The following is a 22,104-nucleotide window of genomic DNA, read 5'->3' on the forward strand; positions in this document are numbered from 1 at the left end:
TGGTTTGAAGGTCAAGATATAACTGATGAACACTTTGAAGTAGGAACTTCATACTTGTTAGGCAGTTTGAACACTACAGCGGATGACCTCTATTGAAAATTGCTACCATGCCATGGTTTCAATAAAAAACATTTACCAATCATTCATTTAAAAGTTATTCAATGCTAATTATTTTAGTTCTTCATTCTCTTTTACGTAAAACATCAATTTTTTATACCTTTTTTCTATTCTAGGCTTTCATTAAAAACATATTAATTCCTGCTAATTATCGGTATCATTGTACATTTAGTGCTTACATACATACATGTACAAACTCATTTAAAAGTACAACAAACACAGTTGAATTCCACTCCACTTGCACTGACTTATCATCTTTTTCCCCTCTTTTCTTCGGCCTTATTATGGTTGTACTATGTAAGTGATCAATACTTCTAAACTGCATGGGAAGGTCGTATTGAAAATGTGCTTGACCGTATAGGCCAAAATACTTATGGCTATCCGTCCAAAGAGGCTTTTTGGAGGAAATGTCGGAAAATAGCTCATTTTAACATAGCTATTGTTTCTTGTTAACACATAACCGACTTTAAATAAAGATTCTTGTATCTTAAGGAATTGTGAGGTTTCTGTGACATTTGTTTTAAACGGGATCAGGAATATCCTGATTAAATATTTAATACAACAGGTTTTAATTAATTCTGCACTAGCAACGATTGTGCAATCATCTGAGTAACATAAAAATACTGTAAAGTGCTGCAGTATCTTTCAACATCAAGTTAAGTAGTTTTATTTTATGTTTTAGAATTAAAAGCTGTGGTATGGGAATATGAGCAGGTCATTAATTAAATATGAATAAGAGCGGTATACCGCGATGGTACGAGAATTTGACGAACAATTAAAAGCGCCAACTGCCTTCCATACGATGCACGAGAAACATTCTCATTGTGTTCATAATGCAATAGACCGTAAAATTTGTCAATTCCTTTAAGCCGACATTTAATTGAATACACTTTGTTGGAGATGGCAGTTTAATGAAAATACGAGCATTTAATGTGCTTTTTATTCGTGCACGAACAAAAAAAAATGGGCTGATAGTTTCGCAGACGAATGTCGCCTTTTCAATTTCTACAAGGCAGAACAACACAGTAAATAATTCAAGTGATTTTCTAATTGCCCCAATTTGCCAAAGATAAAGGAGAAGATAATTGATGAATAAACTGAAAGAAAATTATCTGTACCGGATTGACATGGCTCACAGATAAATCCACTGGATTAGCGGCATGAAAGGTGTTGTTATAACAACTTTGTGACGTAGCTTGATCTTTTGATCACGTGGCTAATAGTCGAACCAATTTACAATTCAGGTTAACAGAGAAAGATTATTACGCGATCAATGATTGTGTATTGCAGTTGTGTATTGAGGTCATATATTTTGCTGAAAAGAAAATGAAAGAAATGGCTAGAAACTAATATAATTTGATATGTGCTTCGCATCTAAGAACATCATTATTTAAAGTAAGACGAAATTCGGGTGTTTCGTTTCAAATTAGCAATTTTTCAGGAACTATTTTCTGCGCGGAGTAAATTACAGAACAGGTGCTAGATTAATTTGACAGAAATGGCGGATATGAGATGAGGATTAGTTGCAACAATACACAAAACCGAATTGTTCCCTATATTTAAGCCAAGATGTAGGCCCTTCAACGTTGGATAAGTAATGAAGGGACTACCACGTATAGTTTTCGTTGTATAATGGGCTGTGCGAATGGAAAACTTGAGCCAGAAGCCCCACCGAGTGGGCACCTGGTCCAAACGGTGTATGACGGCTCGAGGAACGGCGGTCGCACGGGTACCAACGTGCCGTACACGAATACCCAGAACCGGAAGAAGGGTGGCGTGGTGCAGCCCCCGGATGGTGGCCAGCCCAAAACAAACAAAAAGGTATCCTGTCATGTTTTAAATTATTGTCAAAGTTGTATCATGTTTAATAATATTATGACTCCTCTCTAACCGCTCTCTAACTATTATTTGAAATTATCATTGACAAAAGTTTTGTAGATCTAGTTTAAAGTTTTGTTTATATTTTATTATAACATTGAAAGTGTTTAAACATGCACATGAAAGGATTGAAACTATTTAGTGTAGCAGTAGTGGGTGTGATTTGAGTGTCCATTGCTCGTGCATATTTCTACTTTGCACGAAATGGGATGGGACTGGTCCTCTATGACACATATGCCATGGCCAGCAAGTTATTGTAGTTAACTAATTACATTTTCCACAATCGCACAATAATCTTACAATTATAAACAGTTTTATTTTTTATGTTCATATGATAATTATTTTATCCGTTCACTAACAAGAATGATTTTTTTATCAGAAGTAAAAATATAGAATTTAAATGTGATGTAACAATTTGTTTATTTTAATGCAATCTTCTTCAGGGAAGTATAAGAATGGGTTTTCAATATTGCAACTTTTGCCGGGGGATATTTAAAAAAAATATTTTAACACCAGGGATTTTTTAAAAAATCCCTGCTTCAAGCCTTGGATTTAGACAACAGCATTGGCAGTCTGTCTAAATCCCCTTGGTGTGCCTGCCATCCTGACAGGAGAGGCAAAAACATTGATAATTATCAGTGCTTGTGAATTTGATTTCACAACTTTAAATGTAAGCATGAAGTTTTAACAACTGTATTATCAGGATTAAACCTGTTTTAATTTATAGATTTGAGTGAATTGTAAAAATGTATTATTTTATTTTCAGGTTAAAAAATATAGGGACAAATTTGATCCTCGTGTGACTGCGAAGTATGATATCAAGGCCCTTATAGGGCGGGGGAGTTTCAGTCGAGTGGTTAGAGTGGAGAACCGATTAACTCGTCAGCCATACGCAATCAAAATGATTGACAGGGTGCAAGGAAAAGATGTGTTCGAGTCGGAATTAAAAGTGTTACGTAGGGTAAAACACCAGTACATTATTCAGCTTGTGGAAGTATTCGAAACCAAGGATAAAGTGTACATGGTGATGGAGTTAGCCACAGGTGGTGAACTTTTTGATAGGATTATTGCGAAAGGAAGTTTTACGGAACGTGATGCAACTAGAGTGTTAACAATGGTTTTGGAAGGGGTTGCATATTTGCATGGCTTGGGAATAGCACATCGGGATTTGAAACCTGAAAATTTGTTGTACTATCACCCAGGCCACGATTCCAAGATTATGATCACCGATTTCGGACTTAGTGCCACAATTAAGGGAGATAGTATGATGCGAACTACTTGCGGAACACCAGAGTACATTGCCCCTGAAATACTTGCACGCAAACCCTACACAGTGCAAGTTGATATGTGGGCAATTGGTGTTATAACATACATTCTTCTAAGTGGGACTATGCCTTTTGATGACGAGAATCGGACTCGACTCTACAGACTTATCCTCAAGGCCAAATATAGCTATGTGGGAGAGGTAATAAAAAAACCTTAATATTAAAAGTGTCCTCATTAATTAACAACAAAAGTTTGCTTTGAACATTTTTTAAATTGATGGCTAAATCTTTCCAGGTGATCCTCAAACCCAAGTATCATTAAAACCATGTATTGTTCATATTATGTGGGAAGGGTGCATACTTTCTTACTAGCGATCTCAATCTGCTCCCCATCGAATGCCAAATTCTGAATCAGACCCTGACATTGACCTTTTGTAGTTTGATTCTGTACCTCATATATTCCAAAGTAATAAACAAGGTAATAGAACTGTCTGTGCACCAAGTTATACTTCATTTTCTGTTATATGAAATCAATCATATTTCTAATGACTTTACTACACTGATACTTGGACTGAATTGAAATAAAGACGCCCATGATGTAGGTTGTAAAGTGCAAGTGATAATTTCCGACAGATAAAGCAATAAATGTTAACAATTTGTCCCTATTGAACTTGTTTACAACATTAACAAGTTGATTGAAAAACAATAGGAAAACATGACTTAGGAGTGTCTGTTTTCCTCAAGTATCTGCTTGGAAAAGTAGTTCCTTAATCTTATTGTGGATTGGATACATCTCTTTAGATTAGTACCCCTCAAATAGGGAAATTAATCTTTGAAACCTAGAAATTTTAGGAACTTTATTCATCTAAGTCTTTAAAATCTCATGTTTTGAACTGAATGGAAAAGCCCGGTACTTAAACTAGCCATTTGAGTTTGTGTATATATAACTGGGATGGAAATATTTTGCAAATTTGGTTTGCAGAAAGTGATTCAGGTTGCTGTCAGAATTTGCTTCAAAGGGTAAAATCATGTTCACTGCGCAACTTTAATGATTGAACAGTTATAGAACCTCTGTTAAGTCTCATTTTAAATTTGATATGTATCCAAATAATATTTTTTACTTAGATGTTTGCTCTCACGCTTTGTGGCTCATGAATACTTTGAGTAGTGAGCCTGATAAGCGCTGTCTGGCTGTGGACCACTTGTGAAGCTGGGATTAAGCAAATTACCTTGCTCACTGTAAAGGTGTAGACTAGTGTACTTGTTTTCTACAGTTCCTGGATCACTCATCTTGTGCCATTAGCTCATGGTTTAGACCTATCTATTGGACTACTTTGTCAGAGTTTTGAGGTGTATTGCGAAAGGGGCCAACAGTCAAGTCTGTCCAAATCCTTACAGATATTGTCATTACTAAACAGATATGTTTTTCGAAATTGTTAAAAGTTTGGCGATGTAAAAATCTAGATTTTTAATTGCTTATAGCCTTGACATTATATTTGAGTCTAGCAGCCAATTTTTATAATGGATAGTAACTGCACCCTTAACCTGAATAACTGAAATTATACAGGAGCCTTCAGCATGACTGTATAATTTTAATCACAAGGGCAGTGGATGAAATAACTATTTATGAGTAGCCTGCGTCAGATGGTGGATGCCATGGAAACAAAGAAAACACTGTCAAACATGGTACAAAACTTGAGAAAGGCTATCTTGAGTCTTAGTTTGCACATTTCACTGATATGATTAGTAAATGGTAATTATGAGATATATATATCAACCAATCAATGAACATTTTGGCTAATTTTGACCAAACCAAAGTCATTTTAAAACCAGTTTTATAAAATTGGCTGTACATAGAGACCTCTAATATAGCTAACAAACTTCAGCAAACACATTATATATTACCTTTTGGGACATGTTGTAAACATCGGAATAATAAATATCTACATTCAAGTTATAGAAGTCAAAACTCTGTGATTGAAACATATGACACTTTTTTCATGGTATCTAACAAAGGGATATCATCTTTTTTCAGAGATTTTTATTTGCTTGACACACATCCATGTGTTGTTGAGAAGATTTATGAATAAAAAATTGATGATGTAATATTTCATTCAAAAGTTATCTTTCACATTGTGAACAAGATTACAAGATTGATATACATACCCCCAACCTAAACAGTACATCATTCCGATGAATAAAAATTACTAGGCCTAATTAAATCATATAGTTTATAGCTACCCTGTCCAATTTGGTCCTTTTGTTATCTTCATTTTAATTGAGATTAATCTATGAAATAGCAGCGATTTGTGCATAATCATTCTGATTGTTTTCAGGCCTAACAAAAATCAAATTTGGTTTGGGTCACCGTTTTTATAGTCAGTTTTATAGTCAGTTAAATAAATAAATAATTTATTTTTTTTAAACTTGTGTGTGTGTACTTTAAAACCTCTAAAGCTTTAAATACAGTAGATAACTTGAAACTGATTATCCAATGATGACAATAACGCTCTTACATTAAGCCTCATAAAAAAATGCCGACCTACATGTATGCTACTACCTGTTTTTGAAAAAATGTAACCTTAACCAAACCAAACCATTTTTTTAGCCTGAGCCATAATTAGTAGGAGGTATTTTGTTGTTCATGTGGTGTGGGGTGGACCGGCTGTGAATTTAGTACAGACATGTCAATCACAATACTCACCTGACCGAGTTTTGAATTTTGTCTATTTATGCAGAACTATTTGTTTCTGACAGTTTCTCATTAATTTAAATTAGATTATTAAAAATTGAAATTTGGTTCAAATGCAGAGGTTTCAGAATGAGAAATCAGTGTGTCTAGGGGTTGAATTAAGTAAAACTTTCTCTAGTTTTTCTTGTATTGAAACATTATATTTGACCGGTTTAATAGACTTCCGGATTACAGGAAATAGACTGCGGAGAATTTTTCATCTGTAAAAATATTTTTGACATATAACCCCCCAGCTGAGCTTAGTAAAGTTTCTAAACAAATTAAATAATTGCCAACTTTCAATTTCATTGAACCTGGAACATAACATACCCCAGTTCACTTAATGACTTTACTTCAATACATGTATACAAATGATAAGCCTATTCACCTTTGTTAGGAGAAAAATCTGGTTAACTTATAAAGCCAAATAGAGTGCAGGCCAGCTTTTGAAACGTGGACAAAACCTGGATAGTATTATTGCATGATAGACTTGTGTGAAGCTTTTTACCATGTTTGGAATTAGTTCAAGTTCTTTATTATGAAGAATTATTTAATTAATTTGCATTTACAGAAATATTTAAGCTGAAAAGAAGAAAGTTGTTTTGTTCAATCATCTTTTATGCATGGCAGCATGAGAGTTTTGAAAGTATTTATTATTTACTGTTTACTAGTGATGTTCTGATGATTGATTCCGATTGGTTGGGCCTGAAGTCGGCGACAATCGATTGTAGTTGGGCATAATCGATCATCCATTTATCCGGCCAGTTTTTTTTTTTTTTTTTCTCTTGTTCGTTTAATATCCGCCAATTCATTTATACATTTGGTGTCCAGTTGTTATTGTTAACAATATGGCTGAAAGCAACAAAAATACTAAATAACTTCATACATACACATAACATAAGCATACTTAAGGCCACAACAAATTGATCATTTGTTCTATGGATTTTGCCAAAAAAAAGTAGGAGCGAGCGAGCGAAAAAAAACCAACTTTTTTTTAAATTAATGGCAAATCAGAGGCGAGCGAAGAGCGAAAAATTAAAAAAAAATTTTTTTTTTTATTTCTTACCAAATTTATCATACAATTATGTTAAGAAATGCTTTTTAATTACAAACAAAGGTTCTCAGTTATAAATGAAAAGGTTTTGATTGTATCACATGAAAATCTGTCTCAATATTTAACAAATGGCAATGAGATCCAGTGCTTTACTATTAACTTCAATTTAAACCTGGATATATTGTAAAGACAACATTCCTCATAGTAATGTGCATTTATTCGAGGACCAAAAAGAAAACTATTGTATTCATTCTGTAACTTACTATCACAAATTTTTTTTAGACTAGTAAGAGTAATTCATCATTTGAGCATTTCCAAATATTGGGTCAGGTCTAAATTTGAACCTCTTGAAGCACATGATAAAATTGTAGTGACTTTGACATTGCAGAAGATTGAAAAAGTAAATAACACAGAGAACATTTCTAAAAAAAGAAACACTGTGGATTGAATTGCGGGACAACATACTTGAAGCAGTATCAAACAATTCTGCAAATGTGGCACCGGTCATTATATTAGAGCAAGTGGTGGAATAAAGACCTCGCCTTGACCACGAACCTATGGTGTATAGGTCCGTGCCTTAAAAAAGAATAACATGATGGCCTCCATAGCTTCTGTGACCGTAAGAAACAGGCCACTTAAATAACAGGGCACTTTAATACAACTCGGTCAAAGAAAAAAGTGGATAAGCACAAAGAATTGAGAAAATTAAAACATTCATTTTACCTATAAAAGGTTTTATTTTCTGATTTAACTGATGCTATTTTAAAACTGTATGTGTTATGCACTAGTCAATTGTAACCACGCCCCCCCACTTTCGGTCCTGCCAACCCCGGGTAAATCCACCGCATTCACCCGGCACTGCGGGGCCACCTGGAAGGTTAAAACACGGTTCATTTACCCGGCTATCCCCGGACCTGAGGGGATTGGGGGGGGGGCGTGGTTACAATTGACTGGTGCATAAATACAGAATGTTTCTAAAACATTTACAAGTCCTACTATTTTTATCTGTTTAAAACAATTATGAGTATATAAAAACTGAGAAATGGATTTAAGAATTTAAAAAAATAACTCACAAAAACATGTTCAATGGTTGTACCGTAAGTCGTCTGTCCGTGTATTTTAATATTAGTTTTGCACTAAAAATCCGATTTAGTTATTATTTAACACTAAATTTTGAGTACAAAACAATAAATTACTTAAAACTAGGGATGCAAACGAATGGCAAAATCGATATTCGAATATTCGGTATTTCTTTCGATCGAATATTCGAATATTCGATAAAAATTGAATCTTTAAAAAGTTATAGTTATCTATTAATTTTAGTTATAAACCACGATACCCTTTTCTTTATCTGTCGAATGTTTCCAGTGTTATCGTAATACAATACAATACATAGCAGCGTGTCGAATATTATTACATCGACATATGAAATACATATCTAGCACATAACAAGCACATAACAAGCACATACAATTCAATGAAATCACTCATCAATAAAATCATCACATATGATGGCCTTGTTCTTATTCAGAAATATTATCTTATCAACAAGATCACATGACAGTCTGTTTCTAAGTTTGTTAACAATGAGTCCGGCGCAGGAGAAAATTCTTTCTGATGGCACAGACGTCGCAGGTATCCCAAGCAGTTGGCGAGCAACATGTGCAATGCGAGGAAAGCGTCCCTCGTTCTTTTTCCATCATGCAAGTGGAGTGGCCTCCTCGTCTGAAGGTTCGTGCCGGTACCGACGCAGCTTGTCGTTAGCCGTCTTGGTCGTCTTTGGAACCATGAAGCTAAGACGGGGTCGTTTGGAGGGTGTTGACGCACTCTCGTCGGGGTTGGCAACCGAAATGGAACATCGTCCAATCTACTCTCGAGCGCGTCTTCCGCGTAGCGCCGCTGTTCCGACAGACAGGAAGGTCTTTGTAGCGGGGGGTCCAATAGAGCGGCAAGGACTAGGGTGGATGTGGCGGTGGCATCGTTCGAAGGTCGGAAGCGGCGACGAAGCTCAGCAGCAATAACACCCTTCACTTCCTTGACGACATGGGAATCAGCCTCGCATGCACGGAGTGTGTTGTCCAAAAGACTTGTCACGATGAGATAAACTTCACTGCATGACACGTTCTTCTCCGTTGACATATACGAAGTCGTCTCAGTCAAATGACTGAGTACGTCGCTCAGCTCGGAGACGACGGTCCACTCGCCGTCCTTCAACGACAGGTGCTGGTCGGCCTTCCGGGTAACCCGAGTGTCCAGCATGAGGTCGGACAGGACGCGGCGTTGCTCGTTCAGCCGGGCCAGTATAGCATGCGTGATGTTCCATCGGGTTGTAACATCCTGCACCAGCTCGTGTTTGGGCACCTTTAGAGTAGCTTGGCGCTTGCGCATTTCGGCCGTCAATGTAGTCGAGTGTTTGATGTGCCCGACCAGCTTACGACATCTGGAGACGACCCTGTTGACATCCGGGAGAGCAAATGCCGGCTTGATGGCCAGCTGCAGTGTTTGCCCAAAGCACCCAGAACACAAATCATGTTTAAGACCAGAAACGGTAAACTTTTTCATTGATTGCTGTTTACTGCTTTCACTTTGAGAACTCGGATGCTTAGCCTTCACGTGATTCCAGAGATTAGTCGTCGTGCCCATGTACGACAACCTCACACTGCATAGTTTGCACGTGACAGATTTCTTGTCAACAGAGTGGGTGAAAAAAGTCCATACTTCAGATGTGGCTGGCATCTTTTACGTTGTTAAGAAATACAAATCTAATATATAATAATAATAATAAGTTTAACTTATAATGTTTTGCGAACATATATTCTGAAGGAATGAAGTGGTATCTACTTTCAGCGTATAATATCAATCACCGATTTGAGCAATATTGCTAAGCTTATTTGGCAGGCAAACTGACAAGAGGGTGTGAAGGCCGCTTCCTTAAATTCTTAATTGGCATGGTCATTTAAAAGAACTGAAAATCAATTAAACTTGTTTGATGTCACTTCCTAATAGCCAGTTATTTTACAATTATGGACACTGTTTATAGTACCCTACGATCGATCCCTAATTGACACATAACACACACTCGATTGTCATCTCGTTAACGCCTCAGGCACAAGATGCGTATTGTTGTAAAAACAAGACAATATAATTTTAAACACAACAACTGCCCTAAAGACTCAAGGTTTATATCATTATTTTTTGAAAAAAATAATCGAATATTCGAATACCTATTTTAACATTCGAATACTAAACGTTCGATCGAATATTCGAATATTCGTTTGCATCCCTACTTAAAACACACATAAATAATTATTGCCTTCGACGCTGTGAAACTGTTGTTGTTTACTGAAGACTATAATCCATTGACTATGACACTGATTTTCACTTAAAACGTGTATTTTACATTACAAATACTGAAAGTAACCTGAAAATAAATACCGGAAATGAATAACAACGGTGCGTCCTGCAAAATATTCCCAACAAAAAAAGGCTGTCAACAGATATCGGCTATTTTGCGGTTACCCGGACCTTATTTTGTCCTGACACGAGGAAATTTTGCTTGCGAAGAATGTTAAGCATGGAATTACCTTCAAAAAGGCGAAGTCGATGCTGCAGGTTTAAATTCTAAGTAAAAGAATTTCAGAAAATAGAGGAAATTCAGAAGTCAAAAAAAAAAAAAATATGCGCGGCCAAAATGTGCGGGCGAAAAAAAGTTGGGTTTTTTTTTATAGTTTTTCGAATTTTAGGTGCGGCAAATCCGACGAACAAATGATCAATTTGTTGTGGCCTAAGGATTACGAGTTATTGTACAAAAATAAAACTACAATTAAGGTATTGACAAACACCTATTGTACTAATGATAATTGGCTCCCTGAGTGGAATCGATTATCAATAGTTAAACTGGAACCTATTCCCAACACTACTGTTAATGGACAAACATTTTGATAATGCTTTGTTTTCATGATTAATAAATAAAAACCAGTGGAGGCCATTTTGGACAATTATATGATAATTATATTTTCTGCTTTGTCGGTATTATTTTTAGGATCTTTCATTGAAAATATTTTATTATATACATTCATATATCTTAGAAAAATAAGAAACTCTTCCCTCAGTTGCTTTTCAGAGAGTTCACCTGTTTACCACAATCATCTTTAAAACCAGTTCCTCTTCATCAGCCAATAATTGGCTTCAGCAACTACAAAAAAAATAGTACAGTTTCTTAGCACCTATGAATGAGCTAACATTTACTGCACTCAAATTACCCAATACCCTCCAAAAAACTAGCAGGAAACCAGGAGACATCCCCAGGAGTAAACCTCACTGGTGCTAAAACTTACTGCAGTCTGACCCAGAATTTTGTGATTCATCAAAACCATAAGATCATTGATAGAGTCTGACCTGAATTTATGCTGATTCATGCTCATTGTTTGGATGGGTCTCAAGTATATCTACCTGGTTTTCCTTGTTTATAGAACATGTAATGTTGAGTCTCAGACTCCACATTAATAGGATAATAGAAATATTGTTGTTTAAGTGCTAACAAATAGATGTTATGGTTTGCGGTCATGGTTTCCAGCAACAAAAATGAAGTACACAGACCTAGAATAGAGACGGGTGCGAGATGTTCAAATTCTCACGTTAAAAATAAGCAGCTTAAAGGCCACAATTACTTCAAAGTGTTTTGGCCTTACCCCACTGACTCATACTAATTCCTGCAACCAGAAACTTTTCATCTTCTCTGGTGGTCATATTTTTTCTCTCCATTTTTAGCTCAACTATTCGAAGAATAAGGAGAGCTATACTACTCACCATAGCATGGCGTCACACCTTGGTTAATGTATTGCATTAAGCACCTTTAAGTCATTATCTCAGCAAAAACATCATGAATTGCAGCAAAACTTATGACATGTGTTCCCAACTATCCAACCTACTTCCATTTAATTAACGAAGTTAAATCTACCTATTTTGCATATATATATATATATATATATATGTATCGGTATATGATGCAAATTATGGGCCTTTATTATTTAACATAGAAATGCTGAGTAAGGTTTTGCATGAACCACATTTAAGTCAATATGTCTGCAAATGCATCATGTATTGCATTGAATTTTTAGACATGTTGTCACAAGTATCGAACCTACTTTATAAAAAAGGCCAAAAAAAAATTGGTTTGGTTAGGTTCACATACTTTTCAAAAATAGGTAGGGTATGTAGGTCTTTAACTGACAATAAAAATGGTAGGGTCCGAGCCTACTTCATAGGTAGGGTCGGGTAATCACAACCAAATGTTTAATTTTATAGGCCCAAGTTTGATCACTCTATTTTGCATATATGGCAAATTATTGCCCTTTATGATTTGACTTCAAAATTCTGTTTTTGCAAGTAAGCACACATAGGATAATATCTCAGCAACTATTTGGTGTATTGCATTGAGACATTATACAACGGTACTCAATGATCAAACATTCTTATGTATTCAAGTGAGATAACTCTTTTTGCATTCCTTAACCTTAAAAGCGACAGAATAGTCCAGCTTTCTGTCTCTGAGACAGCTCTTGTTTATAACTTTTAAGAAGTAAAAAAAACATCAACATTAATCCTACCAATAATACACCACACAATGTGTTTCGGGCAATGCCAAACAAAGTTTTTTGTCCAAAGTAAAGCCTCTGTTTGAAAATCATTCTTTTAGCTGTAATTCTTTAGCTTGTTGATTTGAATAGGGCCCCATCAGGGCCAACTAGGCATATCAGATCCTTACTAAAATCGTTAAAAAGTGGTCAAAAAGTGTGCGCCTGTCAATGCTTAAATACACATGAAATCTTCAAATTTCAACCAAATCTGAGATGATGTATAGTAATGTATTTTTGAACTGGTACAAATTTGCATATTCTAATTACTCAGACATTTCTGTTATGTACCATGTTGTCAATGACAACGTTCAGTAACATCCCATGTGCCAATATGGGAGTAAACGCAAAGATGAAAACAATGGAAACACTCTCAAACATGGTACAAGCCGTCTTGATGTATTTATGTCTGTATATTAATTTCAGATTCTGACATTATCTACAAAGAAAACTAGAAAATAATGACTCATGAATAATATTCATTCATAGAAAAGAGAGAAAAACTTCTGCCAATCAGTTTATCTTTCCTGCAGAATTAATCATGCAGCTGAAAATAAAGTTTGAATTTATCATTGTTGAAGACTTGGTCTGTCAGAAACATAGAATAAATCCTGGGGATTAGGTGTTACCCGTTTTCTAGCATTGAAACACCCATTAAAACTAGCGTTTCTGTATCTTTATGATAGATGGTTCCATTATTTTCAGGTGCAGTTTCCGTGCACATTTCAACAAGCTGAAGAAAACTAATGTTTGACAGATTTATGGAACTCTCACACATATACATATATTTATTGCTGAACTAGATAATTTATTTTAAGAAACCTTTTTCAACTCTGAATGTCATAAAACTGTTAACGTGGTAAACATGTTCCAATTTCCAATGTGAGTGCAAAAACTCCAGAGATCTATGCTTAAATCAAGAAAAATGTTTTACCGGTATGTTTCTTTTAGCTATAACTAAAGATACATGTGGCAAAAATTGAGCTATTGATGATAATAAGTCATTAAGAGTAAGATCCTGTTTGTTATAAGTTATAAATTATAGACTTTATTGTCTATAAACAGTCATAAATTTTCTTGTTGAATAAAAAAAAATGTACAGTATACGCAAGTGTCTATACTATTAATTATAAACTCAGGGCTTTTCACTTTCTTTAATACTGGGGCCAAAAGGCAACTTCTTATTTGCTAAAAATTACATAAAATTTCCTGATTTCTTTGATAGAATTTCCCAAAATTGAGCGCATTTATAATGTTTCAAGAATGACTAGAATTAGATTATATATAAGCATACAGTTAGAACACAAAAAGAATGAAAAAAACACCTCCTCTTTGAAAATTTTGGTTTTCTTTGACCATTTCCAAATTTAATAAATGACATAAATTGTCAATATTTACCGGGCTTCTTCCAAATTATTGCTTAAAAAAGCTCTGAAACTGCAGAACATTTTTAGGAGAGAACCTAACTAAAAACTGAAGGCTGAATTTCCTGTTTGTAAGAATCATTGGGAATATATCCAAGGTGTGTTATTGTGGAGTTTTAAGTACTAGACAGAAGCACAAGTGGATTAGCAGAAGTCTGTCTGTTGAAGAATTGGCAAGGGCATATAGCCTACTTTTTTCCGATGCTTTGGTGCTTTTTTGTTGTGTTGATTTAGCTGAATTAATCTTGAAATCAGGGATGTTCTGTGCAGCCCTTCATGCTAATATAATTGTCAAAATTTGTTTTTCATTCTACCATAAAAGACCATTGTGTTTTGTCCATGAATGTTATGCTATACTGTAATGACCTATTTTGTCAATGAATAGATGTAGGGATTTAGATTTGCAGATAACATGATGGGCTGTCAGAGTTCTTGGCCCGAATGCCAAAATTCCTGGTAAAAATATCTCTTGGGCAAATATAAGGTTTTTAGGAAGTGTTTCAAGGACTGTCTCTCCCATCCAGTGGAATCATCACCATGAGACCCCTACTCCCCTACTCAGGGGAATTTCACCCGAAAAGGGAATGTCCAATAAGCATAAATAATTCATATTCTCAAATTAAATTTCATTTAAGTTATTTATGTTTCATCAGTGTTTTTTTTATTTTCGGATTGCAATCTAGTTGCCATTGTTAAAAATGTATCCTTTTTGGGGATTGTGAAAAGAGCCGTAATTCTGCCCCGTTTTCATAAATTTTGAAAAACACTGTTCATAATGTATACAAACAAGATTACATTGGTTATTAAGCAGTAGTTAGATGACATAAATTAAAATCTTAATGATTAAGAATGGGCGTAGTGAGCATAGCAAACGAACCCTTCAAATATTGCTGTGTTCATGGTGACTGCATGTTTTCAGAGGGCCAGTTTGGGTGGTTGTATTTATGGAGACAACAATTATGGAGTCTTTGAACAATGATTTACAATATAAAATGTGCTACAAACTATAAGTTTGATTGCATTTCTCGGAAATATTTATTGTTTTTAATTTCCTGTCTTTTATGTTCTGTAAAATGTCACTATTTGTATCATGATATGAGTGTAGCAAGTGCTATCACTCTACTGGAGTTTCTTCATTTATTAATTATCCAGTGAATATAAGCCTATCAAATGATTAAAGATATAAGAACATAACAAATATATGAAATGGATAATACAAACGTCCATTTCATTGAAATAAATACAAACAGGCTAAATTATTATCTACATGTATAGTTTAATTCTTACAAATCATGACTATAATGTATGAAAGTTGGGGTGGAGTTACACTTGTTTACATGAGTAATCTAATAAATAATTGTTCAATGCCAAGTGCATGACTTTCAGAAGACTTTTCATTGTGGCTTTCAGAACTAGCTAGAATTAATTAAGTAAAAGTACTTTAGAATTTGATGTACTTTAAGCTTTTAGAACTGACAAATGTGATGGCCTCTGAATCAAAATATTATGTATTGCCAATTGAAAGTTAATTGAGGTTTATTGAATTTATTGTCATTCGATACGCCAGTGTTTACCCATACGTCATATAATTGGTCAAGTTGGTGAAGTAAATAAGTTTCAGATGTTTTACAAGAGGGCTTGTCACATTCAAGCAGTGTACTTTTAAATTCCCTCCTATAACACTGACTTCCATAAAATAATAATAAAAAAAAAAACACTTAGAAATAAAATTATATATCAAGGATGGATTTGTTAAAAATATAACAAATTATAAAGAAAAGGTTTTAAATTAATTTTTGTAATCATTTATACAAAAGAAGGAAATTGATAATCTTTCAACTAAAAATTCAATTCTGGTAATGATATGTTCTGTATTATGTATTTGAACTTTTGAGAAACTGTGCATTATTTTGAATAATTTGAATGGTTGTTTACATCCAGCCATAGCTGCTCTATTGCAGGATTATGAAATAGCATTGAAATGAGGTTTAAAAGTACAATATCATAAATTAGACTGCTCTCCCACCAAGTGAAATCACTCCAGTTTTGTATAGATAGATTATGATCAATCTTTTAAGATTTATTTTCGCAATAGGGTGTATTGACCTATCATATTCTATTAAAACAGCCAATACATTGTAACTGATATATCTGAATTCTTAAACATTAAAAGCGGAGTTGTATTACAAGGTTTGCGCGCACTTAATGAGAGAACAGCTGATTTTTATGACAATTTTTTTTTTTTGAATTATTAAGTTCAAAAGAGAGATCATCAGTTTGTCAGTAAATGATTCTCAAAATGTGATAATGACTGTATTTATCTTGTTGAGATATAAAAGAGGATGGCAAAATCTACTTTTTTTGTCCAAGTATAATTCTATATTTCTACTATTTAGTTTACAAAATAGGCTGAATGTTCAAAACTAAAGAAATGTTTAAGTTAAAAATGATCGTAGTTAACTTTTAAATGTGAATGAATTGATGTGCTTATATGTTTATCAAAATAAAAGAAGTGCAGCTGAAACAGTTGTCTCAAATCTTGTTAAAAATACTTTGATCAAAAGTGTTTCCATTTAAATTTTAGAGCACGAAAGCTTTCAAAATGAACAACAATGACTTTAACAACGTTCTGAAAATTCAGCCCATCCTTTCGGCTTTTCGAAACAACTTCTGTAAGAAAAATAAATGCTTTAAGGGGATAGAAATTTGCAGAGATCCTTTTATTTTCAACATGATTTCAAAGCAATTTTAAGAATGGTCAAAGACTTTCATAAATGGCCCTGTGTTAGGTAGCCTAGAGAACAAAAACTCCTTAAAACAGCCATTGAAATAATTGTTGTGACCATCCTTTTTGAAGTATTACAGCAGTGCTTCAGCTAGGCCTAAATAGCAGGGTGGGGCACCCCGCTGCCCTTTTCCAGCACCCTGCTGCCCTTTACTACACCCTGCTGTGCCCTTTTGTTTGACAGAGTCAATTTTCAGAAATAAGTATGAAAATAATAAATATGAATAGTTTTGACACTAAATTAAAGAAAACAGCTAAGGTATTCATAACTAACTATTAGGATTGAAAGTATTTACAACAAATACACAATAAGAATTCAACATTGGCCCTTGCAAGTGCCTGATCAAGGCTCATTGAAAGTGCCCTTTTTAACCTAGCACCCTGCCCTTTTCAAATCCTGGCTGGAGCACTGTTACAGTATAATGACTTCAACCAATTAGGTCCTTTGGAAAAAGTTATCATTAAATGATACTAGTCTTGGTAGTTTAGCTATTTTATTGTTGCCAATATGTTTTAATACAATAACTTCATGTTTTACAGTAATATCTATGTTTCTTACAAGTTTATAAAAGAAATTTTTATTTCTCTTCAGCACTGGAAGGAAGTGTCAGATCTCGCCAAAAACTTCATAGACCGCAGTCTAGTCATCTCTCCGACGGAGCGAATCAATGCAGCGGAGACGTTGAAACATCCATGGATCGTTTCCATGGCAGCAACGGCCAGCAACAAAAATCTGCACCGCACCATCAGTCACAACCTACTACAGAGACAGTCTACTCGATCACGTGCAAACAGCACGAAAAGTTCCAAATCGAATCGATCAACGAAATCAAACAAATCCAATCGATCGTTGCACTCGGAGCATAGGCGAGTACAACAAGAAGAGATTGATGCATTGCTTCGAGATCCTGAAGTCCAGGAGGATTTGAGATCACTCAGAGACGCAAAACATTGAAATTAAAACTGTGCGCATTCGCTATAGAATTGAAATGTTTAAATGCAAAATTTTCGATGTTAGGAAACAAAACTTGCCAGAGATTCAGTGTTGTTTTATTCTGACATGAGAATGTTTTGGTCATCAAAAAGTGTTACTGATTACAGTAATACATATCTCTTAAAAAGGAGCTGATTTTATCATTACAAGTTATCAAGTGCTTTTAACCAAAACGGTTCAGTTCTGTAGTCATTAAATTTCATTAAAAGTGCTGTTTGATGTGTATTTTTGTCTCCAGTGATTAGATTGGTCAAGTTTGAATTGCCTACAACCAATGATATTGGACTTTTCATAAAATTGCCTAGTCGCATTGGACACTGACCAATGGAAACTTGTCATCTTGAAAAAAACACTTTCAGCAGGGATATTTGTGTAAATAGTTCAAGAGTACATAATTATGATGATACAATTCATAGATTACTCTCTTAAAAATGTTATACATTGGAATTTTAAATGTGTATGCTGTTAAGTTACATGAAATCTAGTTTATTCAGTTTTTGACATTTTTTCTTTTAAAAATCATACGATATAAATGTCCGAGCAATCAACTTTGGCCTGAAAGATTGGCAGATATACATGTACACTGTTTAACACGATTCACATACCTTTTAGAAAATGAAATGTTATCAGAGATCAATTACAGTTTGGCACATTTATGATTCCAATGATAGACATTCTTATTGTTACTGTTATTATGACGTGATATTTTTGTCATTCAAGTGCCAACAATTTTATTTTTTATGTGATTTAATGTTTCTTATATTATAATGATACACTTTCTAAACCAAGTTGTTTATGGTGTCGTTAAACTAGTTAAGTTGTTTAATACAATCGAGCCAGTTTAATGCCGGTAATACTTATGTGAAAATTAATGTACCAGTATGTTTATTCACTAATCTTTTCAGGTGTGTAGAATATCTGAAATGAATTTGGATACTGCATGACTATGTTACTCACTTATTTTCTAAACTTCAAGTATATGAACTTAATGTACAATTATTTATCAAGGTTAGGCTTTTGGATGAGCAAGTCTGTAGTCTTAGACATATGCTTGGTGTTAAGTTTTTTAACAAAATCTGCTATATAAAATAGGAAAATTAAAGGAACGCACAGAGAGCATTTTACCCGTGCATGACTTGAGGTAAATTTCAACAACTGAACAATAGATACCTTTGTAAAAGTTTGTCTATTTTTTATTTTCCAATGTAAGGAATTTGTACAATTTTCTAGAGAAAAAAAATCCATATTCTATGATGGCACAATTTTTTTTTTTTTTTATGAATTTCAAAAGGCATATACTTAAGCTTTTGGTTAAGAAAAAAGTGAAATAAATCTATATTTAAATGGAAGAGAAAAAAGATGTTAAATTCACTCTTTCGTTAAATATTACATTAAAGTTCATACATTTCAGATCAAGGCTTTCATTATTTTATTTTGGATAATTAAATGTTTAAGATGCACTTACAAAGTCAGTTAATTACTGCAGAGCTAAAAATTGAAAGTTATCAGATTATACTATTTATACTGTAATCGGAGGGGAAACATACTGTTGTTGTTTTCTTCAAGAAGTGTGTTAACACATTTTACCTGAAATTTTTCGAAAGGCTCTTGCAATTAAATGACTTTAGAAAAAAATTAAAAATGTTTTGTTTTTTCAAAATCTTTCATTTTCATGTCATTTGTTGTTTCATTATGTTTCTTGGAAAATACCTCCAACTATAAATCTTAAAGGTCTATAGAAAAAAAGGTTTAGTTTGTTACAGCAGTTGCTGTAAATACTACACTCATTTTTGTGTATCATATGAAAAAAATAATGTTATTAAGCTGTCATACATGTATTAGTATTTATGCACATTTGCATACATGTGCATATTTTTATGTACTCGTATGTGATCAAAACTACCAAATCCGTCCCAGATTCTTCATGGCGTCCTGGGGTTGTATTCATTAAGCATCTTGGTGAATATGCTCAACTTGGTGAAAATTTCGTAATTTTTTACCACAAATTTTTAAAAAACCCTTTACTTTTATCAGATTTATTCATTTGCATACATTGTTTCTTGCTTATTTCATACTTTTGGTGTACAAACATTGTAAGTTTTCTTAACGATTCAAATTAGAAAAAAGGCTATATTCCTCTTTGTTGAAAATTGTCACCAAGATGCTTAATAATCACGGCCCCTGATCTTTATTGTTTTGTGTTGTTATTGTTATACAATCACTGCTGAAATTATAGATTGTTCTTTCACTTTTTAGTTTATTTTACACAATAAGTGCTTTTATACCAGTCTTGTTTTATTTTGTAGTTTTTGTTCTTTGTTTTATTTTACCGCACTAATAAATTATTCATTTTATGATTTAACTTTTCAAATAAGTTCAATCTGTTTAATATTTAAGTCAACTTAAGTTATTGGCATTAGAAATAGAATAGAAAATCCCATAGAAATACAAGAAGACCAACTTTATCTATAATTCAGCAAAAAAGTAGTCCCTGTTGTCTTATTTGTTCTATAAGGAGTCAGTTTTAGCATTATTTCTTTAAAGATGTATTGAAGTATGCTATAAGATAAGTCTTTTGTCCAATATTTAAACCACTCTATGTGGAAAATGGTATTTATTTAAACAACTTCAAAGCTCAGTCAACAATTTAAATAATTATGAAAACACTATTCTGTTTGTCAAAGATCAGCTGTTAGTCTTCACAAAGGACTTAACGATTATCACAAATAGTAACTGGTTTAGGTAACAAAAGCAGACCTGGGCGTTGAATAATGTATTGACACATTTTGTACTTGTAGGGAAGATTGAAGTAGGGAAGACCAGGGTCAGTTTATGGTCAAAGTAGGTATGGACATGAAGATTTTGAACTTAGTACAATGCTTTTAGTACCGTAGGCATGCACCAAGTTTGCACGGCGCAAGTTCAGGCGTGGTTCGTATACAAATCATGACTCTGTAGGAGTATGTTTAAAAAGGTGGAAACAGGTGATTCACCTATTTCTCATTGCATGAAAACCATATACTGCAAAGTTATTCTCTTTCGACAAGTGACTAACCCTTTGTCTTAAAAAATCTAAGAATATTGTTTTTGAACTGACAGTTGTTCTATGAAGGTCAAGCTTATTCACCTTATATCTTTAGTACATCAAAATATGTGCTATATGAATGGTGAGATTTGTGCATTTCATTTTTCGGTTTCGGTTTTTCTCTTGTTGTTAAAAACTGTGACTATCTCAAGTACTTAAGAAAAAAACACTGAACACACAGGTAAATGCATAACAAAATATATATTGTTAAGTTAATAGTTGAAAAAAACTTTATGAATCATGAATCGAACCTGCTAAACTGTTTAAATATTAAGTATATTTTATTGATGTCTGAAATTCTTTAAAGTTTACATGCAGTTCATACCAATGCATTTCTGTATTGTTCTGTTTTCTATTCTGTATATCAGAATTGATATGACACAGTTACTACAAGTATTATTGTTGATACATTTCTCTTTGTTTCTTGTACACAAATTTGGGTTTGGATAACTATTATAAGTAGCTGTTAATACATGTAATAAACATATACTGTGCTGTTTTGTTTTCCTCCACTTTAACATGAAACACTGAAAAAAAAATCTACCAAGCTCCCAGAAGAAAGGCCACTCACAACTCATTTGGGTAATTCCATCATATGATCATGCCATTTTTTTTACCAAGCTCCCAGAAGAAAGGCCACTCGCAACTCATTTGGGTAATTCCATCATATGATCATGCCATTTTTTTTACCAAGCTCCCAGAAGAAAGGCCACTCACAACTCAATTGGGTAATTCCATCATATGATCATGCCATTTTGTGTAACCTGACCTCTATAAGAGTTACGATTTGGACAAGGTTCTGGTATGTAAATTCTGAAGATTGAAATCCTGGTACTTGGCTTGTTATCAAAGTTGGCTCAAAGAAAGCTTTACCAAGTTTGGTAAGGTTTGGATTATAAATACTCGATACATTCCAAAAAGAAGAGGTCAATTATGTGTTGATAATTCAAATGGCCTATAGTGAATAGTGTGACTGTGGTCTACATGAGTAGCTGGAAATGATTTGAGGACAAGATATCATGCCCAAAAACCTTGCAACCAAGTTTGGTCAAGATTAGATAAGAAACACTCACATTAAAGAGTGGACAAGAGAGTGAAGAGACGCCATTCAACAAGATCATTACGTTATAAAATA

The 22,104-nt window shown here is 34.0% G+C and overlaps 1 protein-coding gene across 1 annotated transcript; it reads left to right on the forward strand.

Annotated features, from left to right (window-relative positions):
* Positions 1-1,366: 1,366 nt before the first annotated feature.
* Positions 1,367-21,456, forward strand: LOC128242370 (serine/threonine-protein kinase H1 homolog). Its single transcript, XM_052959503.1, has 3 exons — positions 1,367-1,938; positions 2,762-3,460; positions 17,483-21,456. The coding sequence occupies exons 1-3, from the start codon at positions 1,750-1,752 to the stop codon at positions 17,843-17,845; spliced, it is 1,251 nt and encodes a 416-aa protein (XP_052815463.1). The 5' UTR covers positions 1,367-1,749; the 3' UTR covers positions 17,846-21,456.
* Positions 21,457-22,104: the final 648 nt, after the last annotated feature.

Source organism: Mya arenaria, chromosome 8, assembly GCF_026914265.1.
Source record: "Mya arenaria isolate MELC-2E11 chromosome 8, ASM2691426v1".
Taxonomy (NCBI): Eukaryota; Metazoa; Mollusca; class Bivalvia; order Myida; family Myidae; genus Mya; species Mya arenaria.

What these genes read in the sequence shown, in the direction of transcription:
- LOC128242370 (XM_052959503.1), top strand. Translation starts at nt 1,750, where the DNA reads ATGGGCTGTGCGAATGGAAAACTTGAGCCAGAAGCCCCACCGAGTGGG. An exon ending in AGCCCAAAACAAACAAAAAG is followed by an intron (nt 1,939 to 2,761) that starts GTATCCTGTCAT and finishes TTTTATTTTCAG; the next exon opens with GTTAAAAAATATAGGGACAA. An exon ending in AATATAGCTATGTGGGAGAG is followed by an intron (nt 3,461 to 17,482) that starts GTAATAAAAAAA and finishes ATTTCTCTTCAG; the next exon opens with CACTGGAAGGAAGTGTCAGA.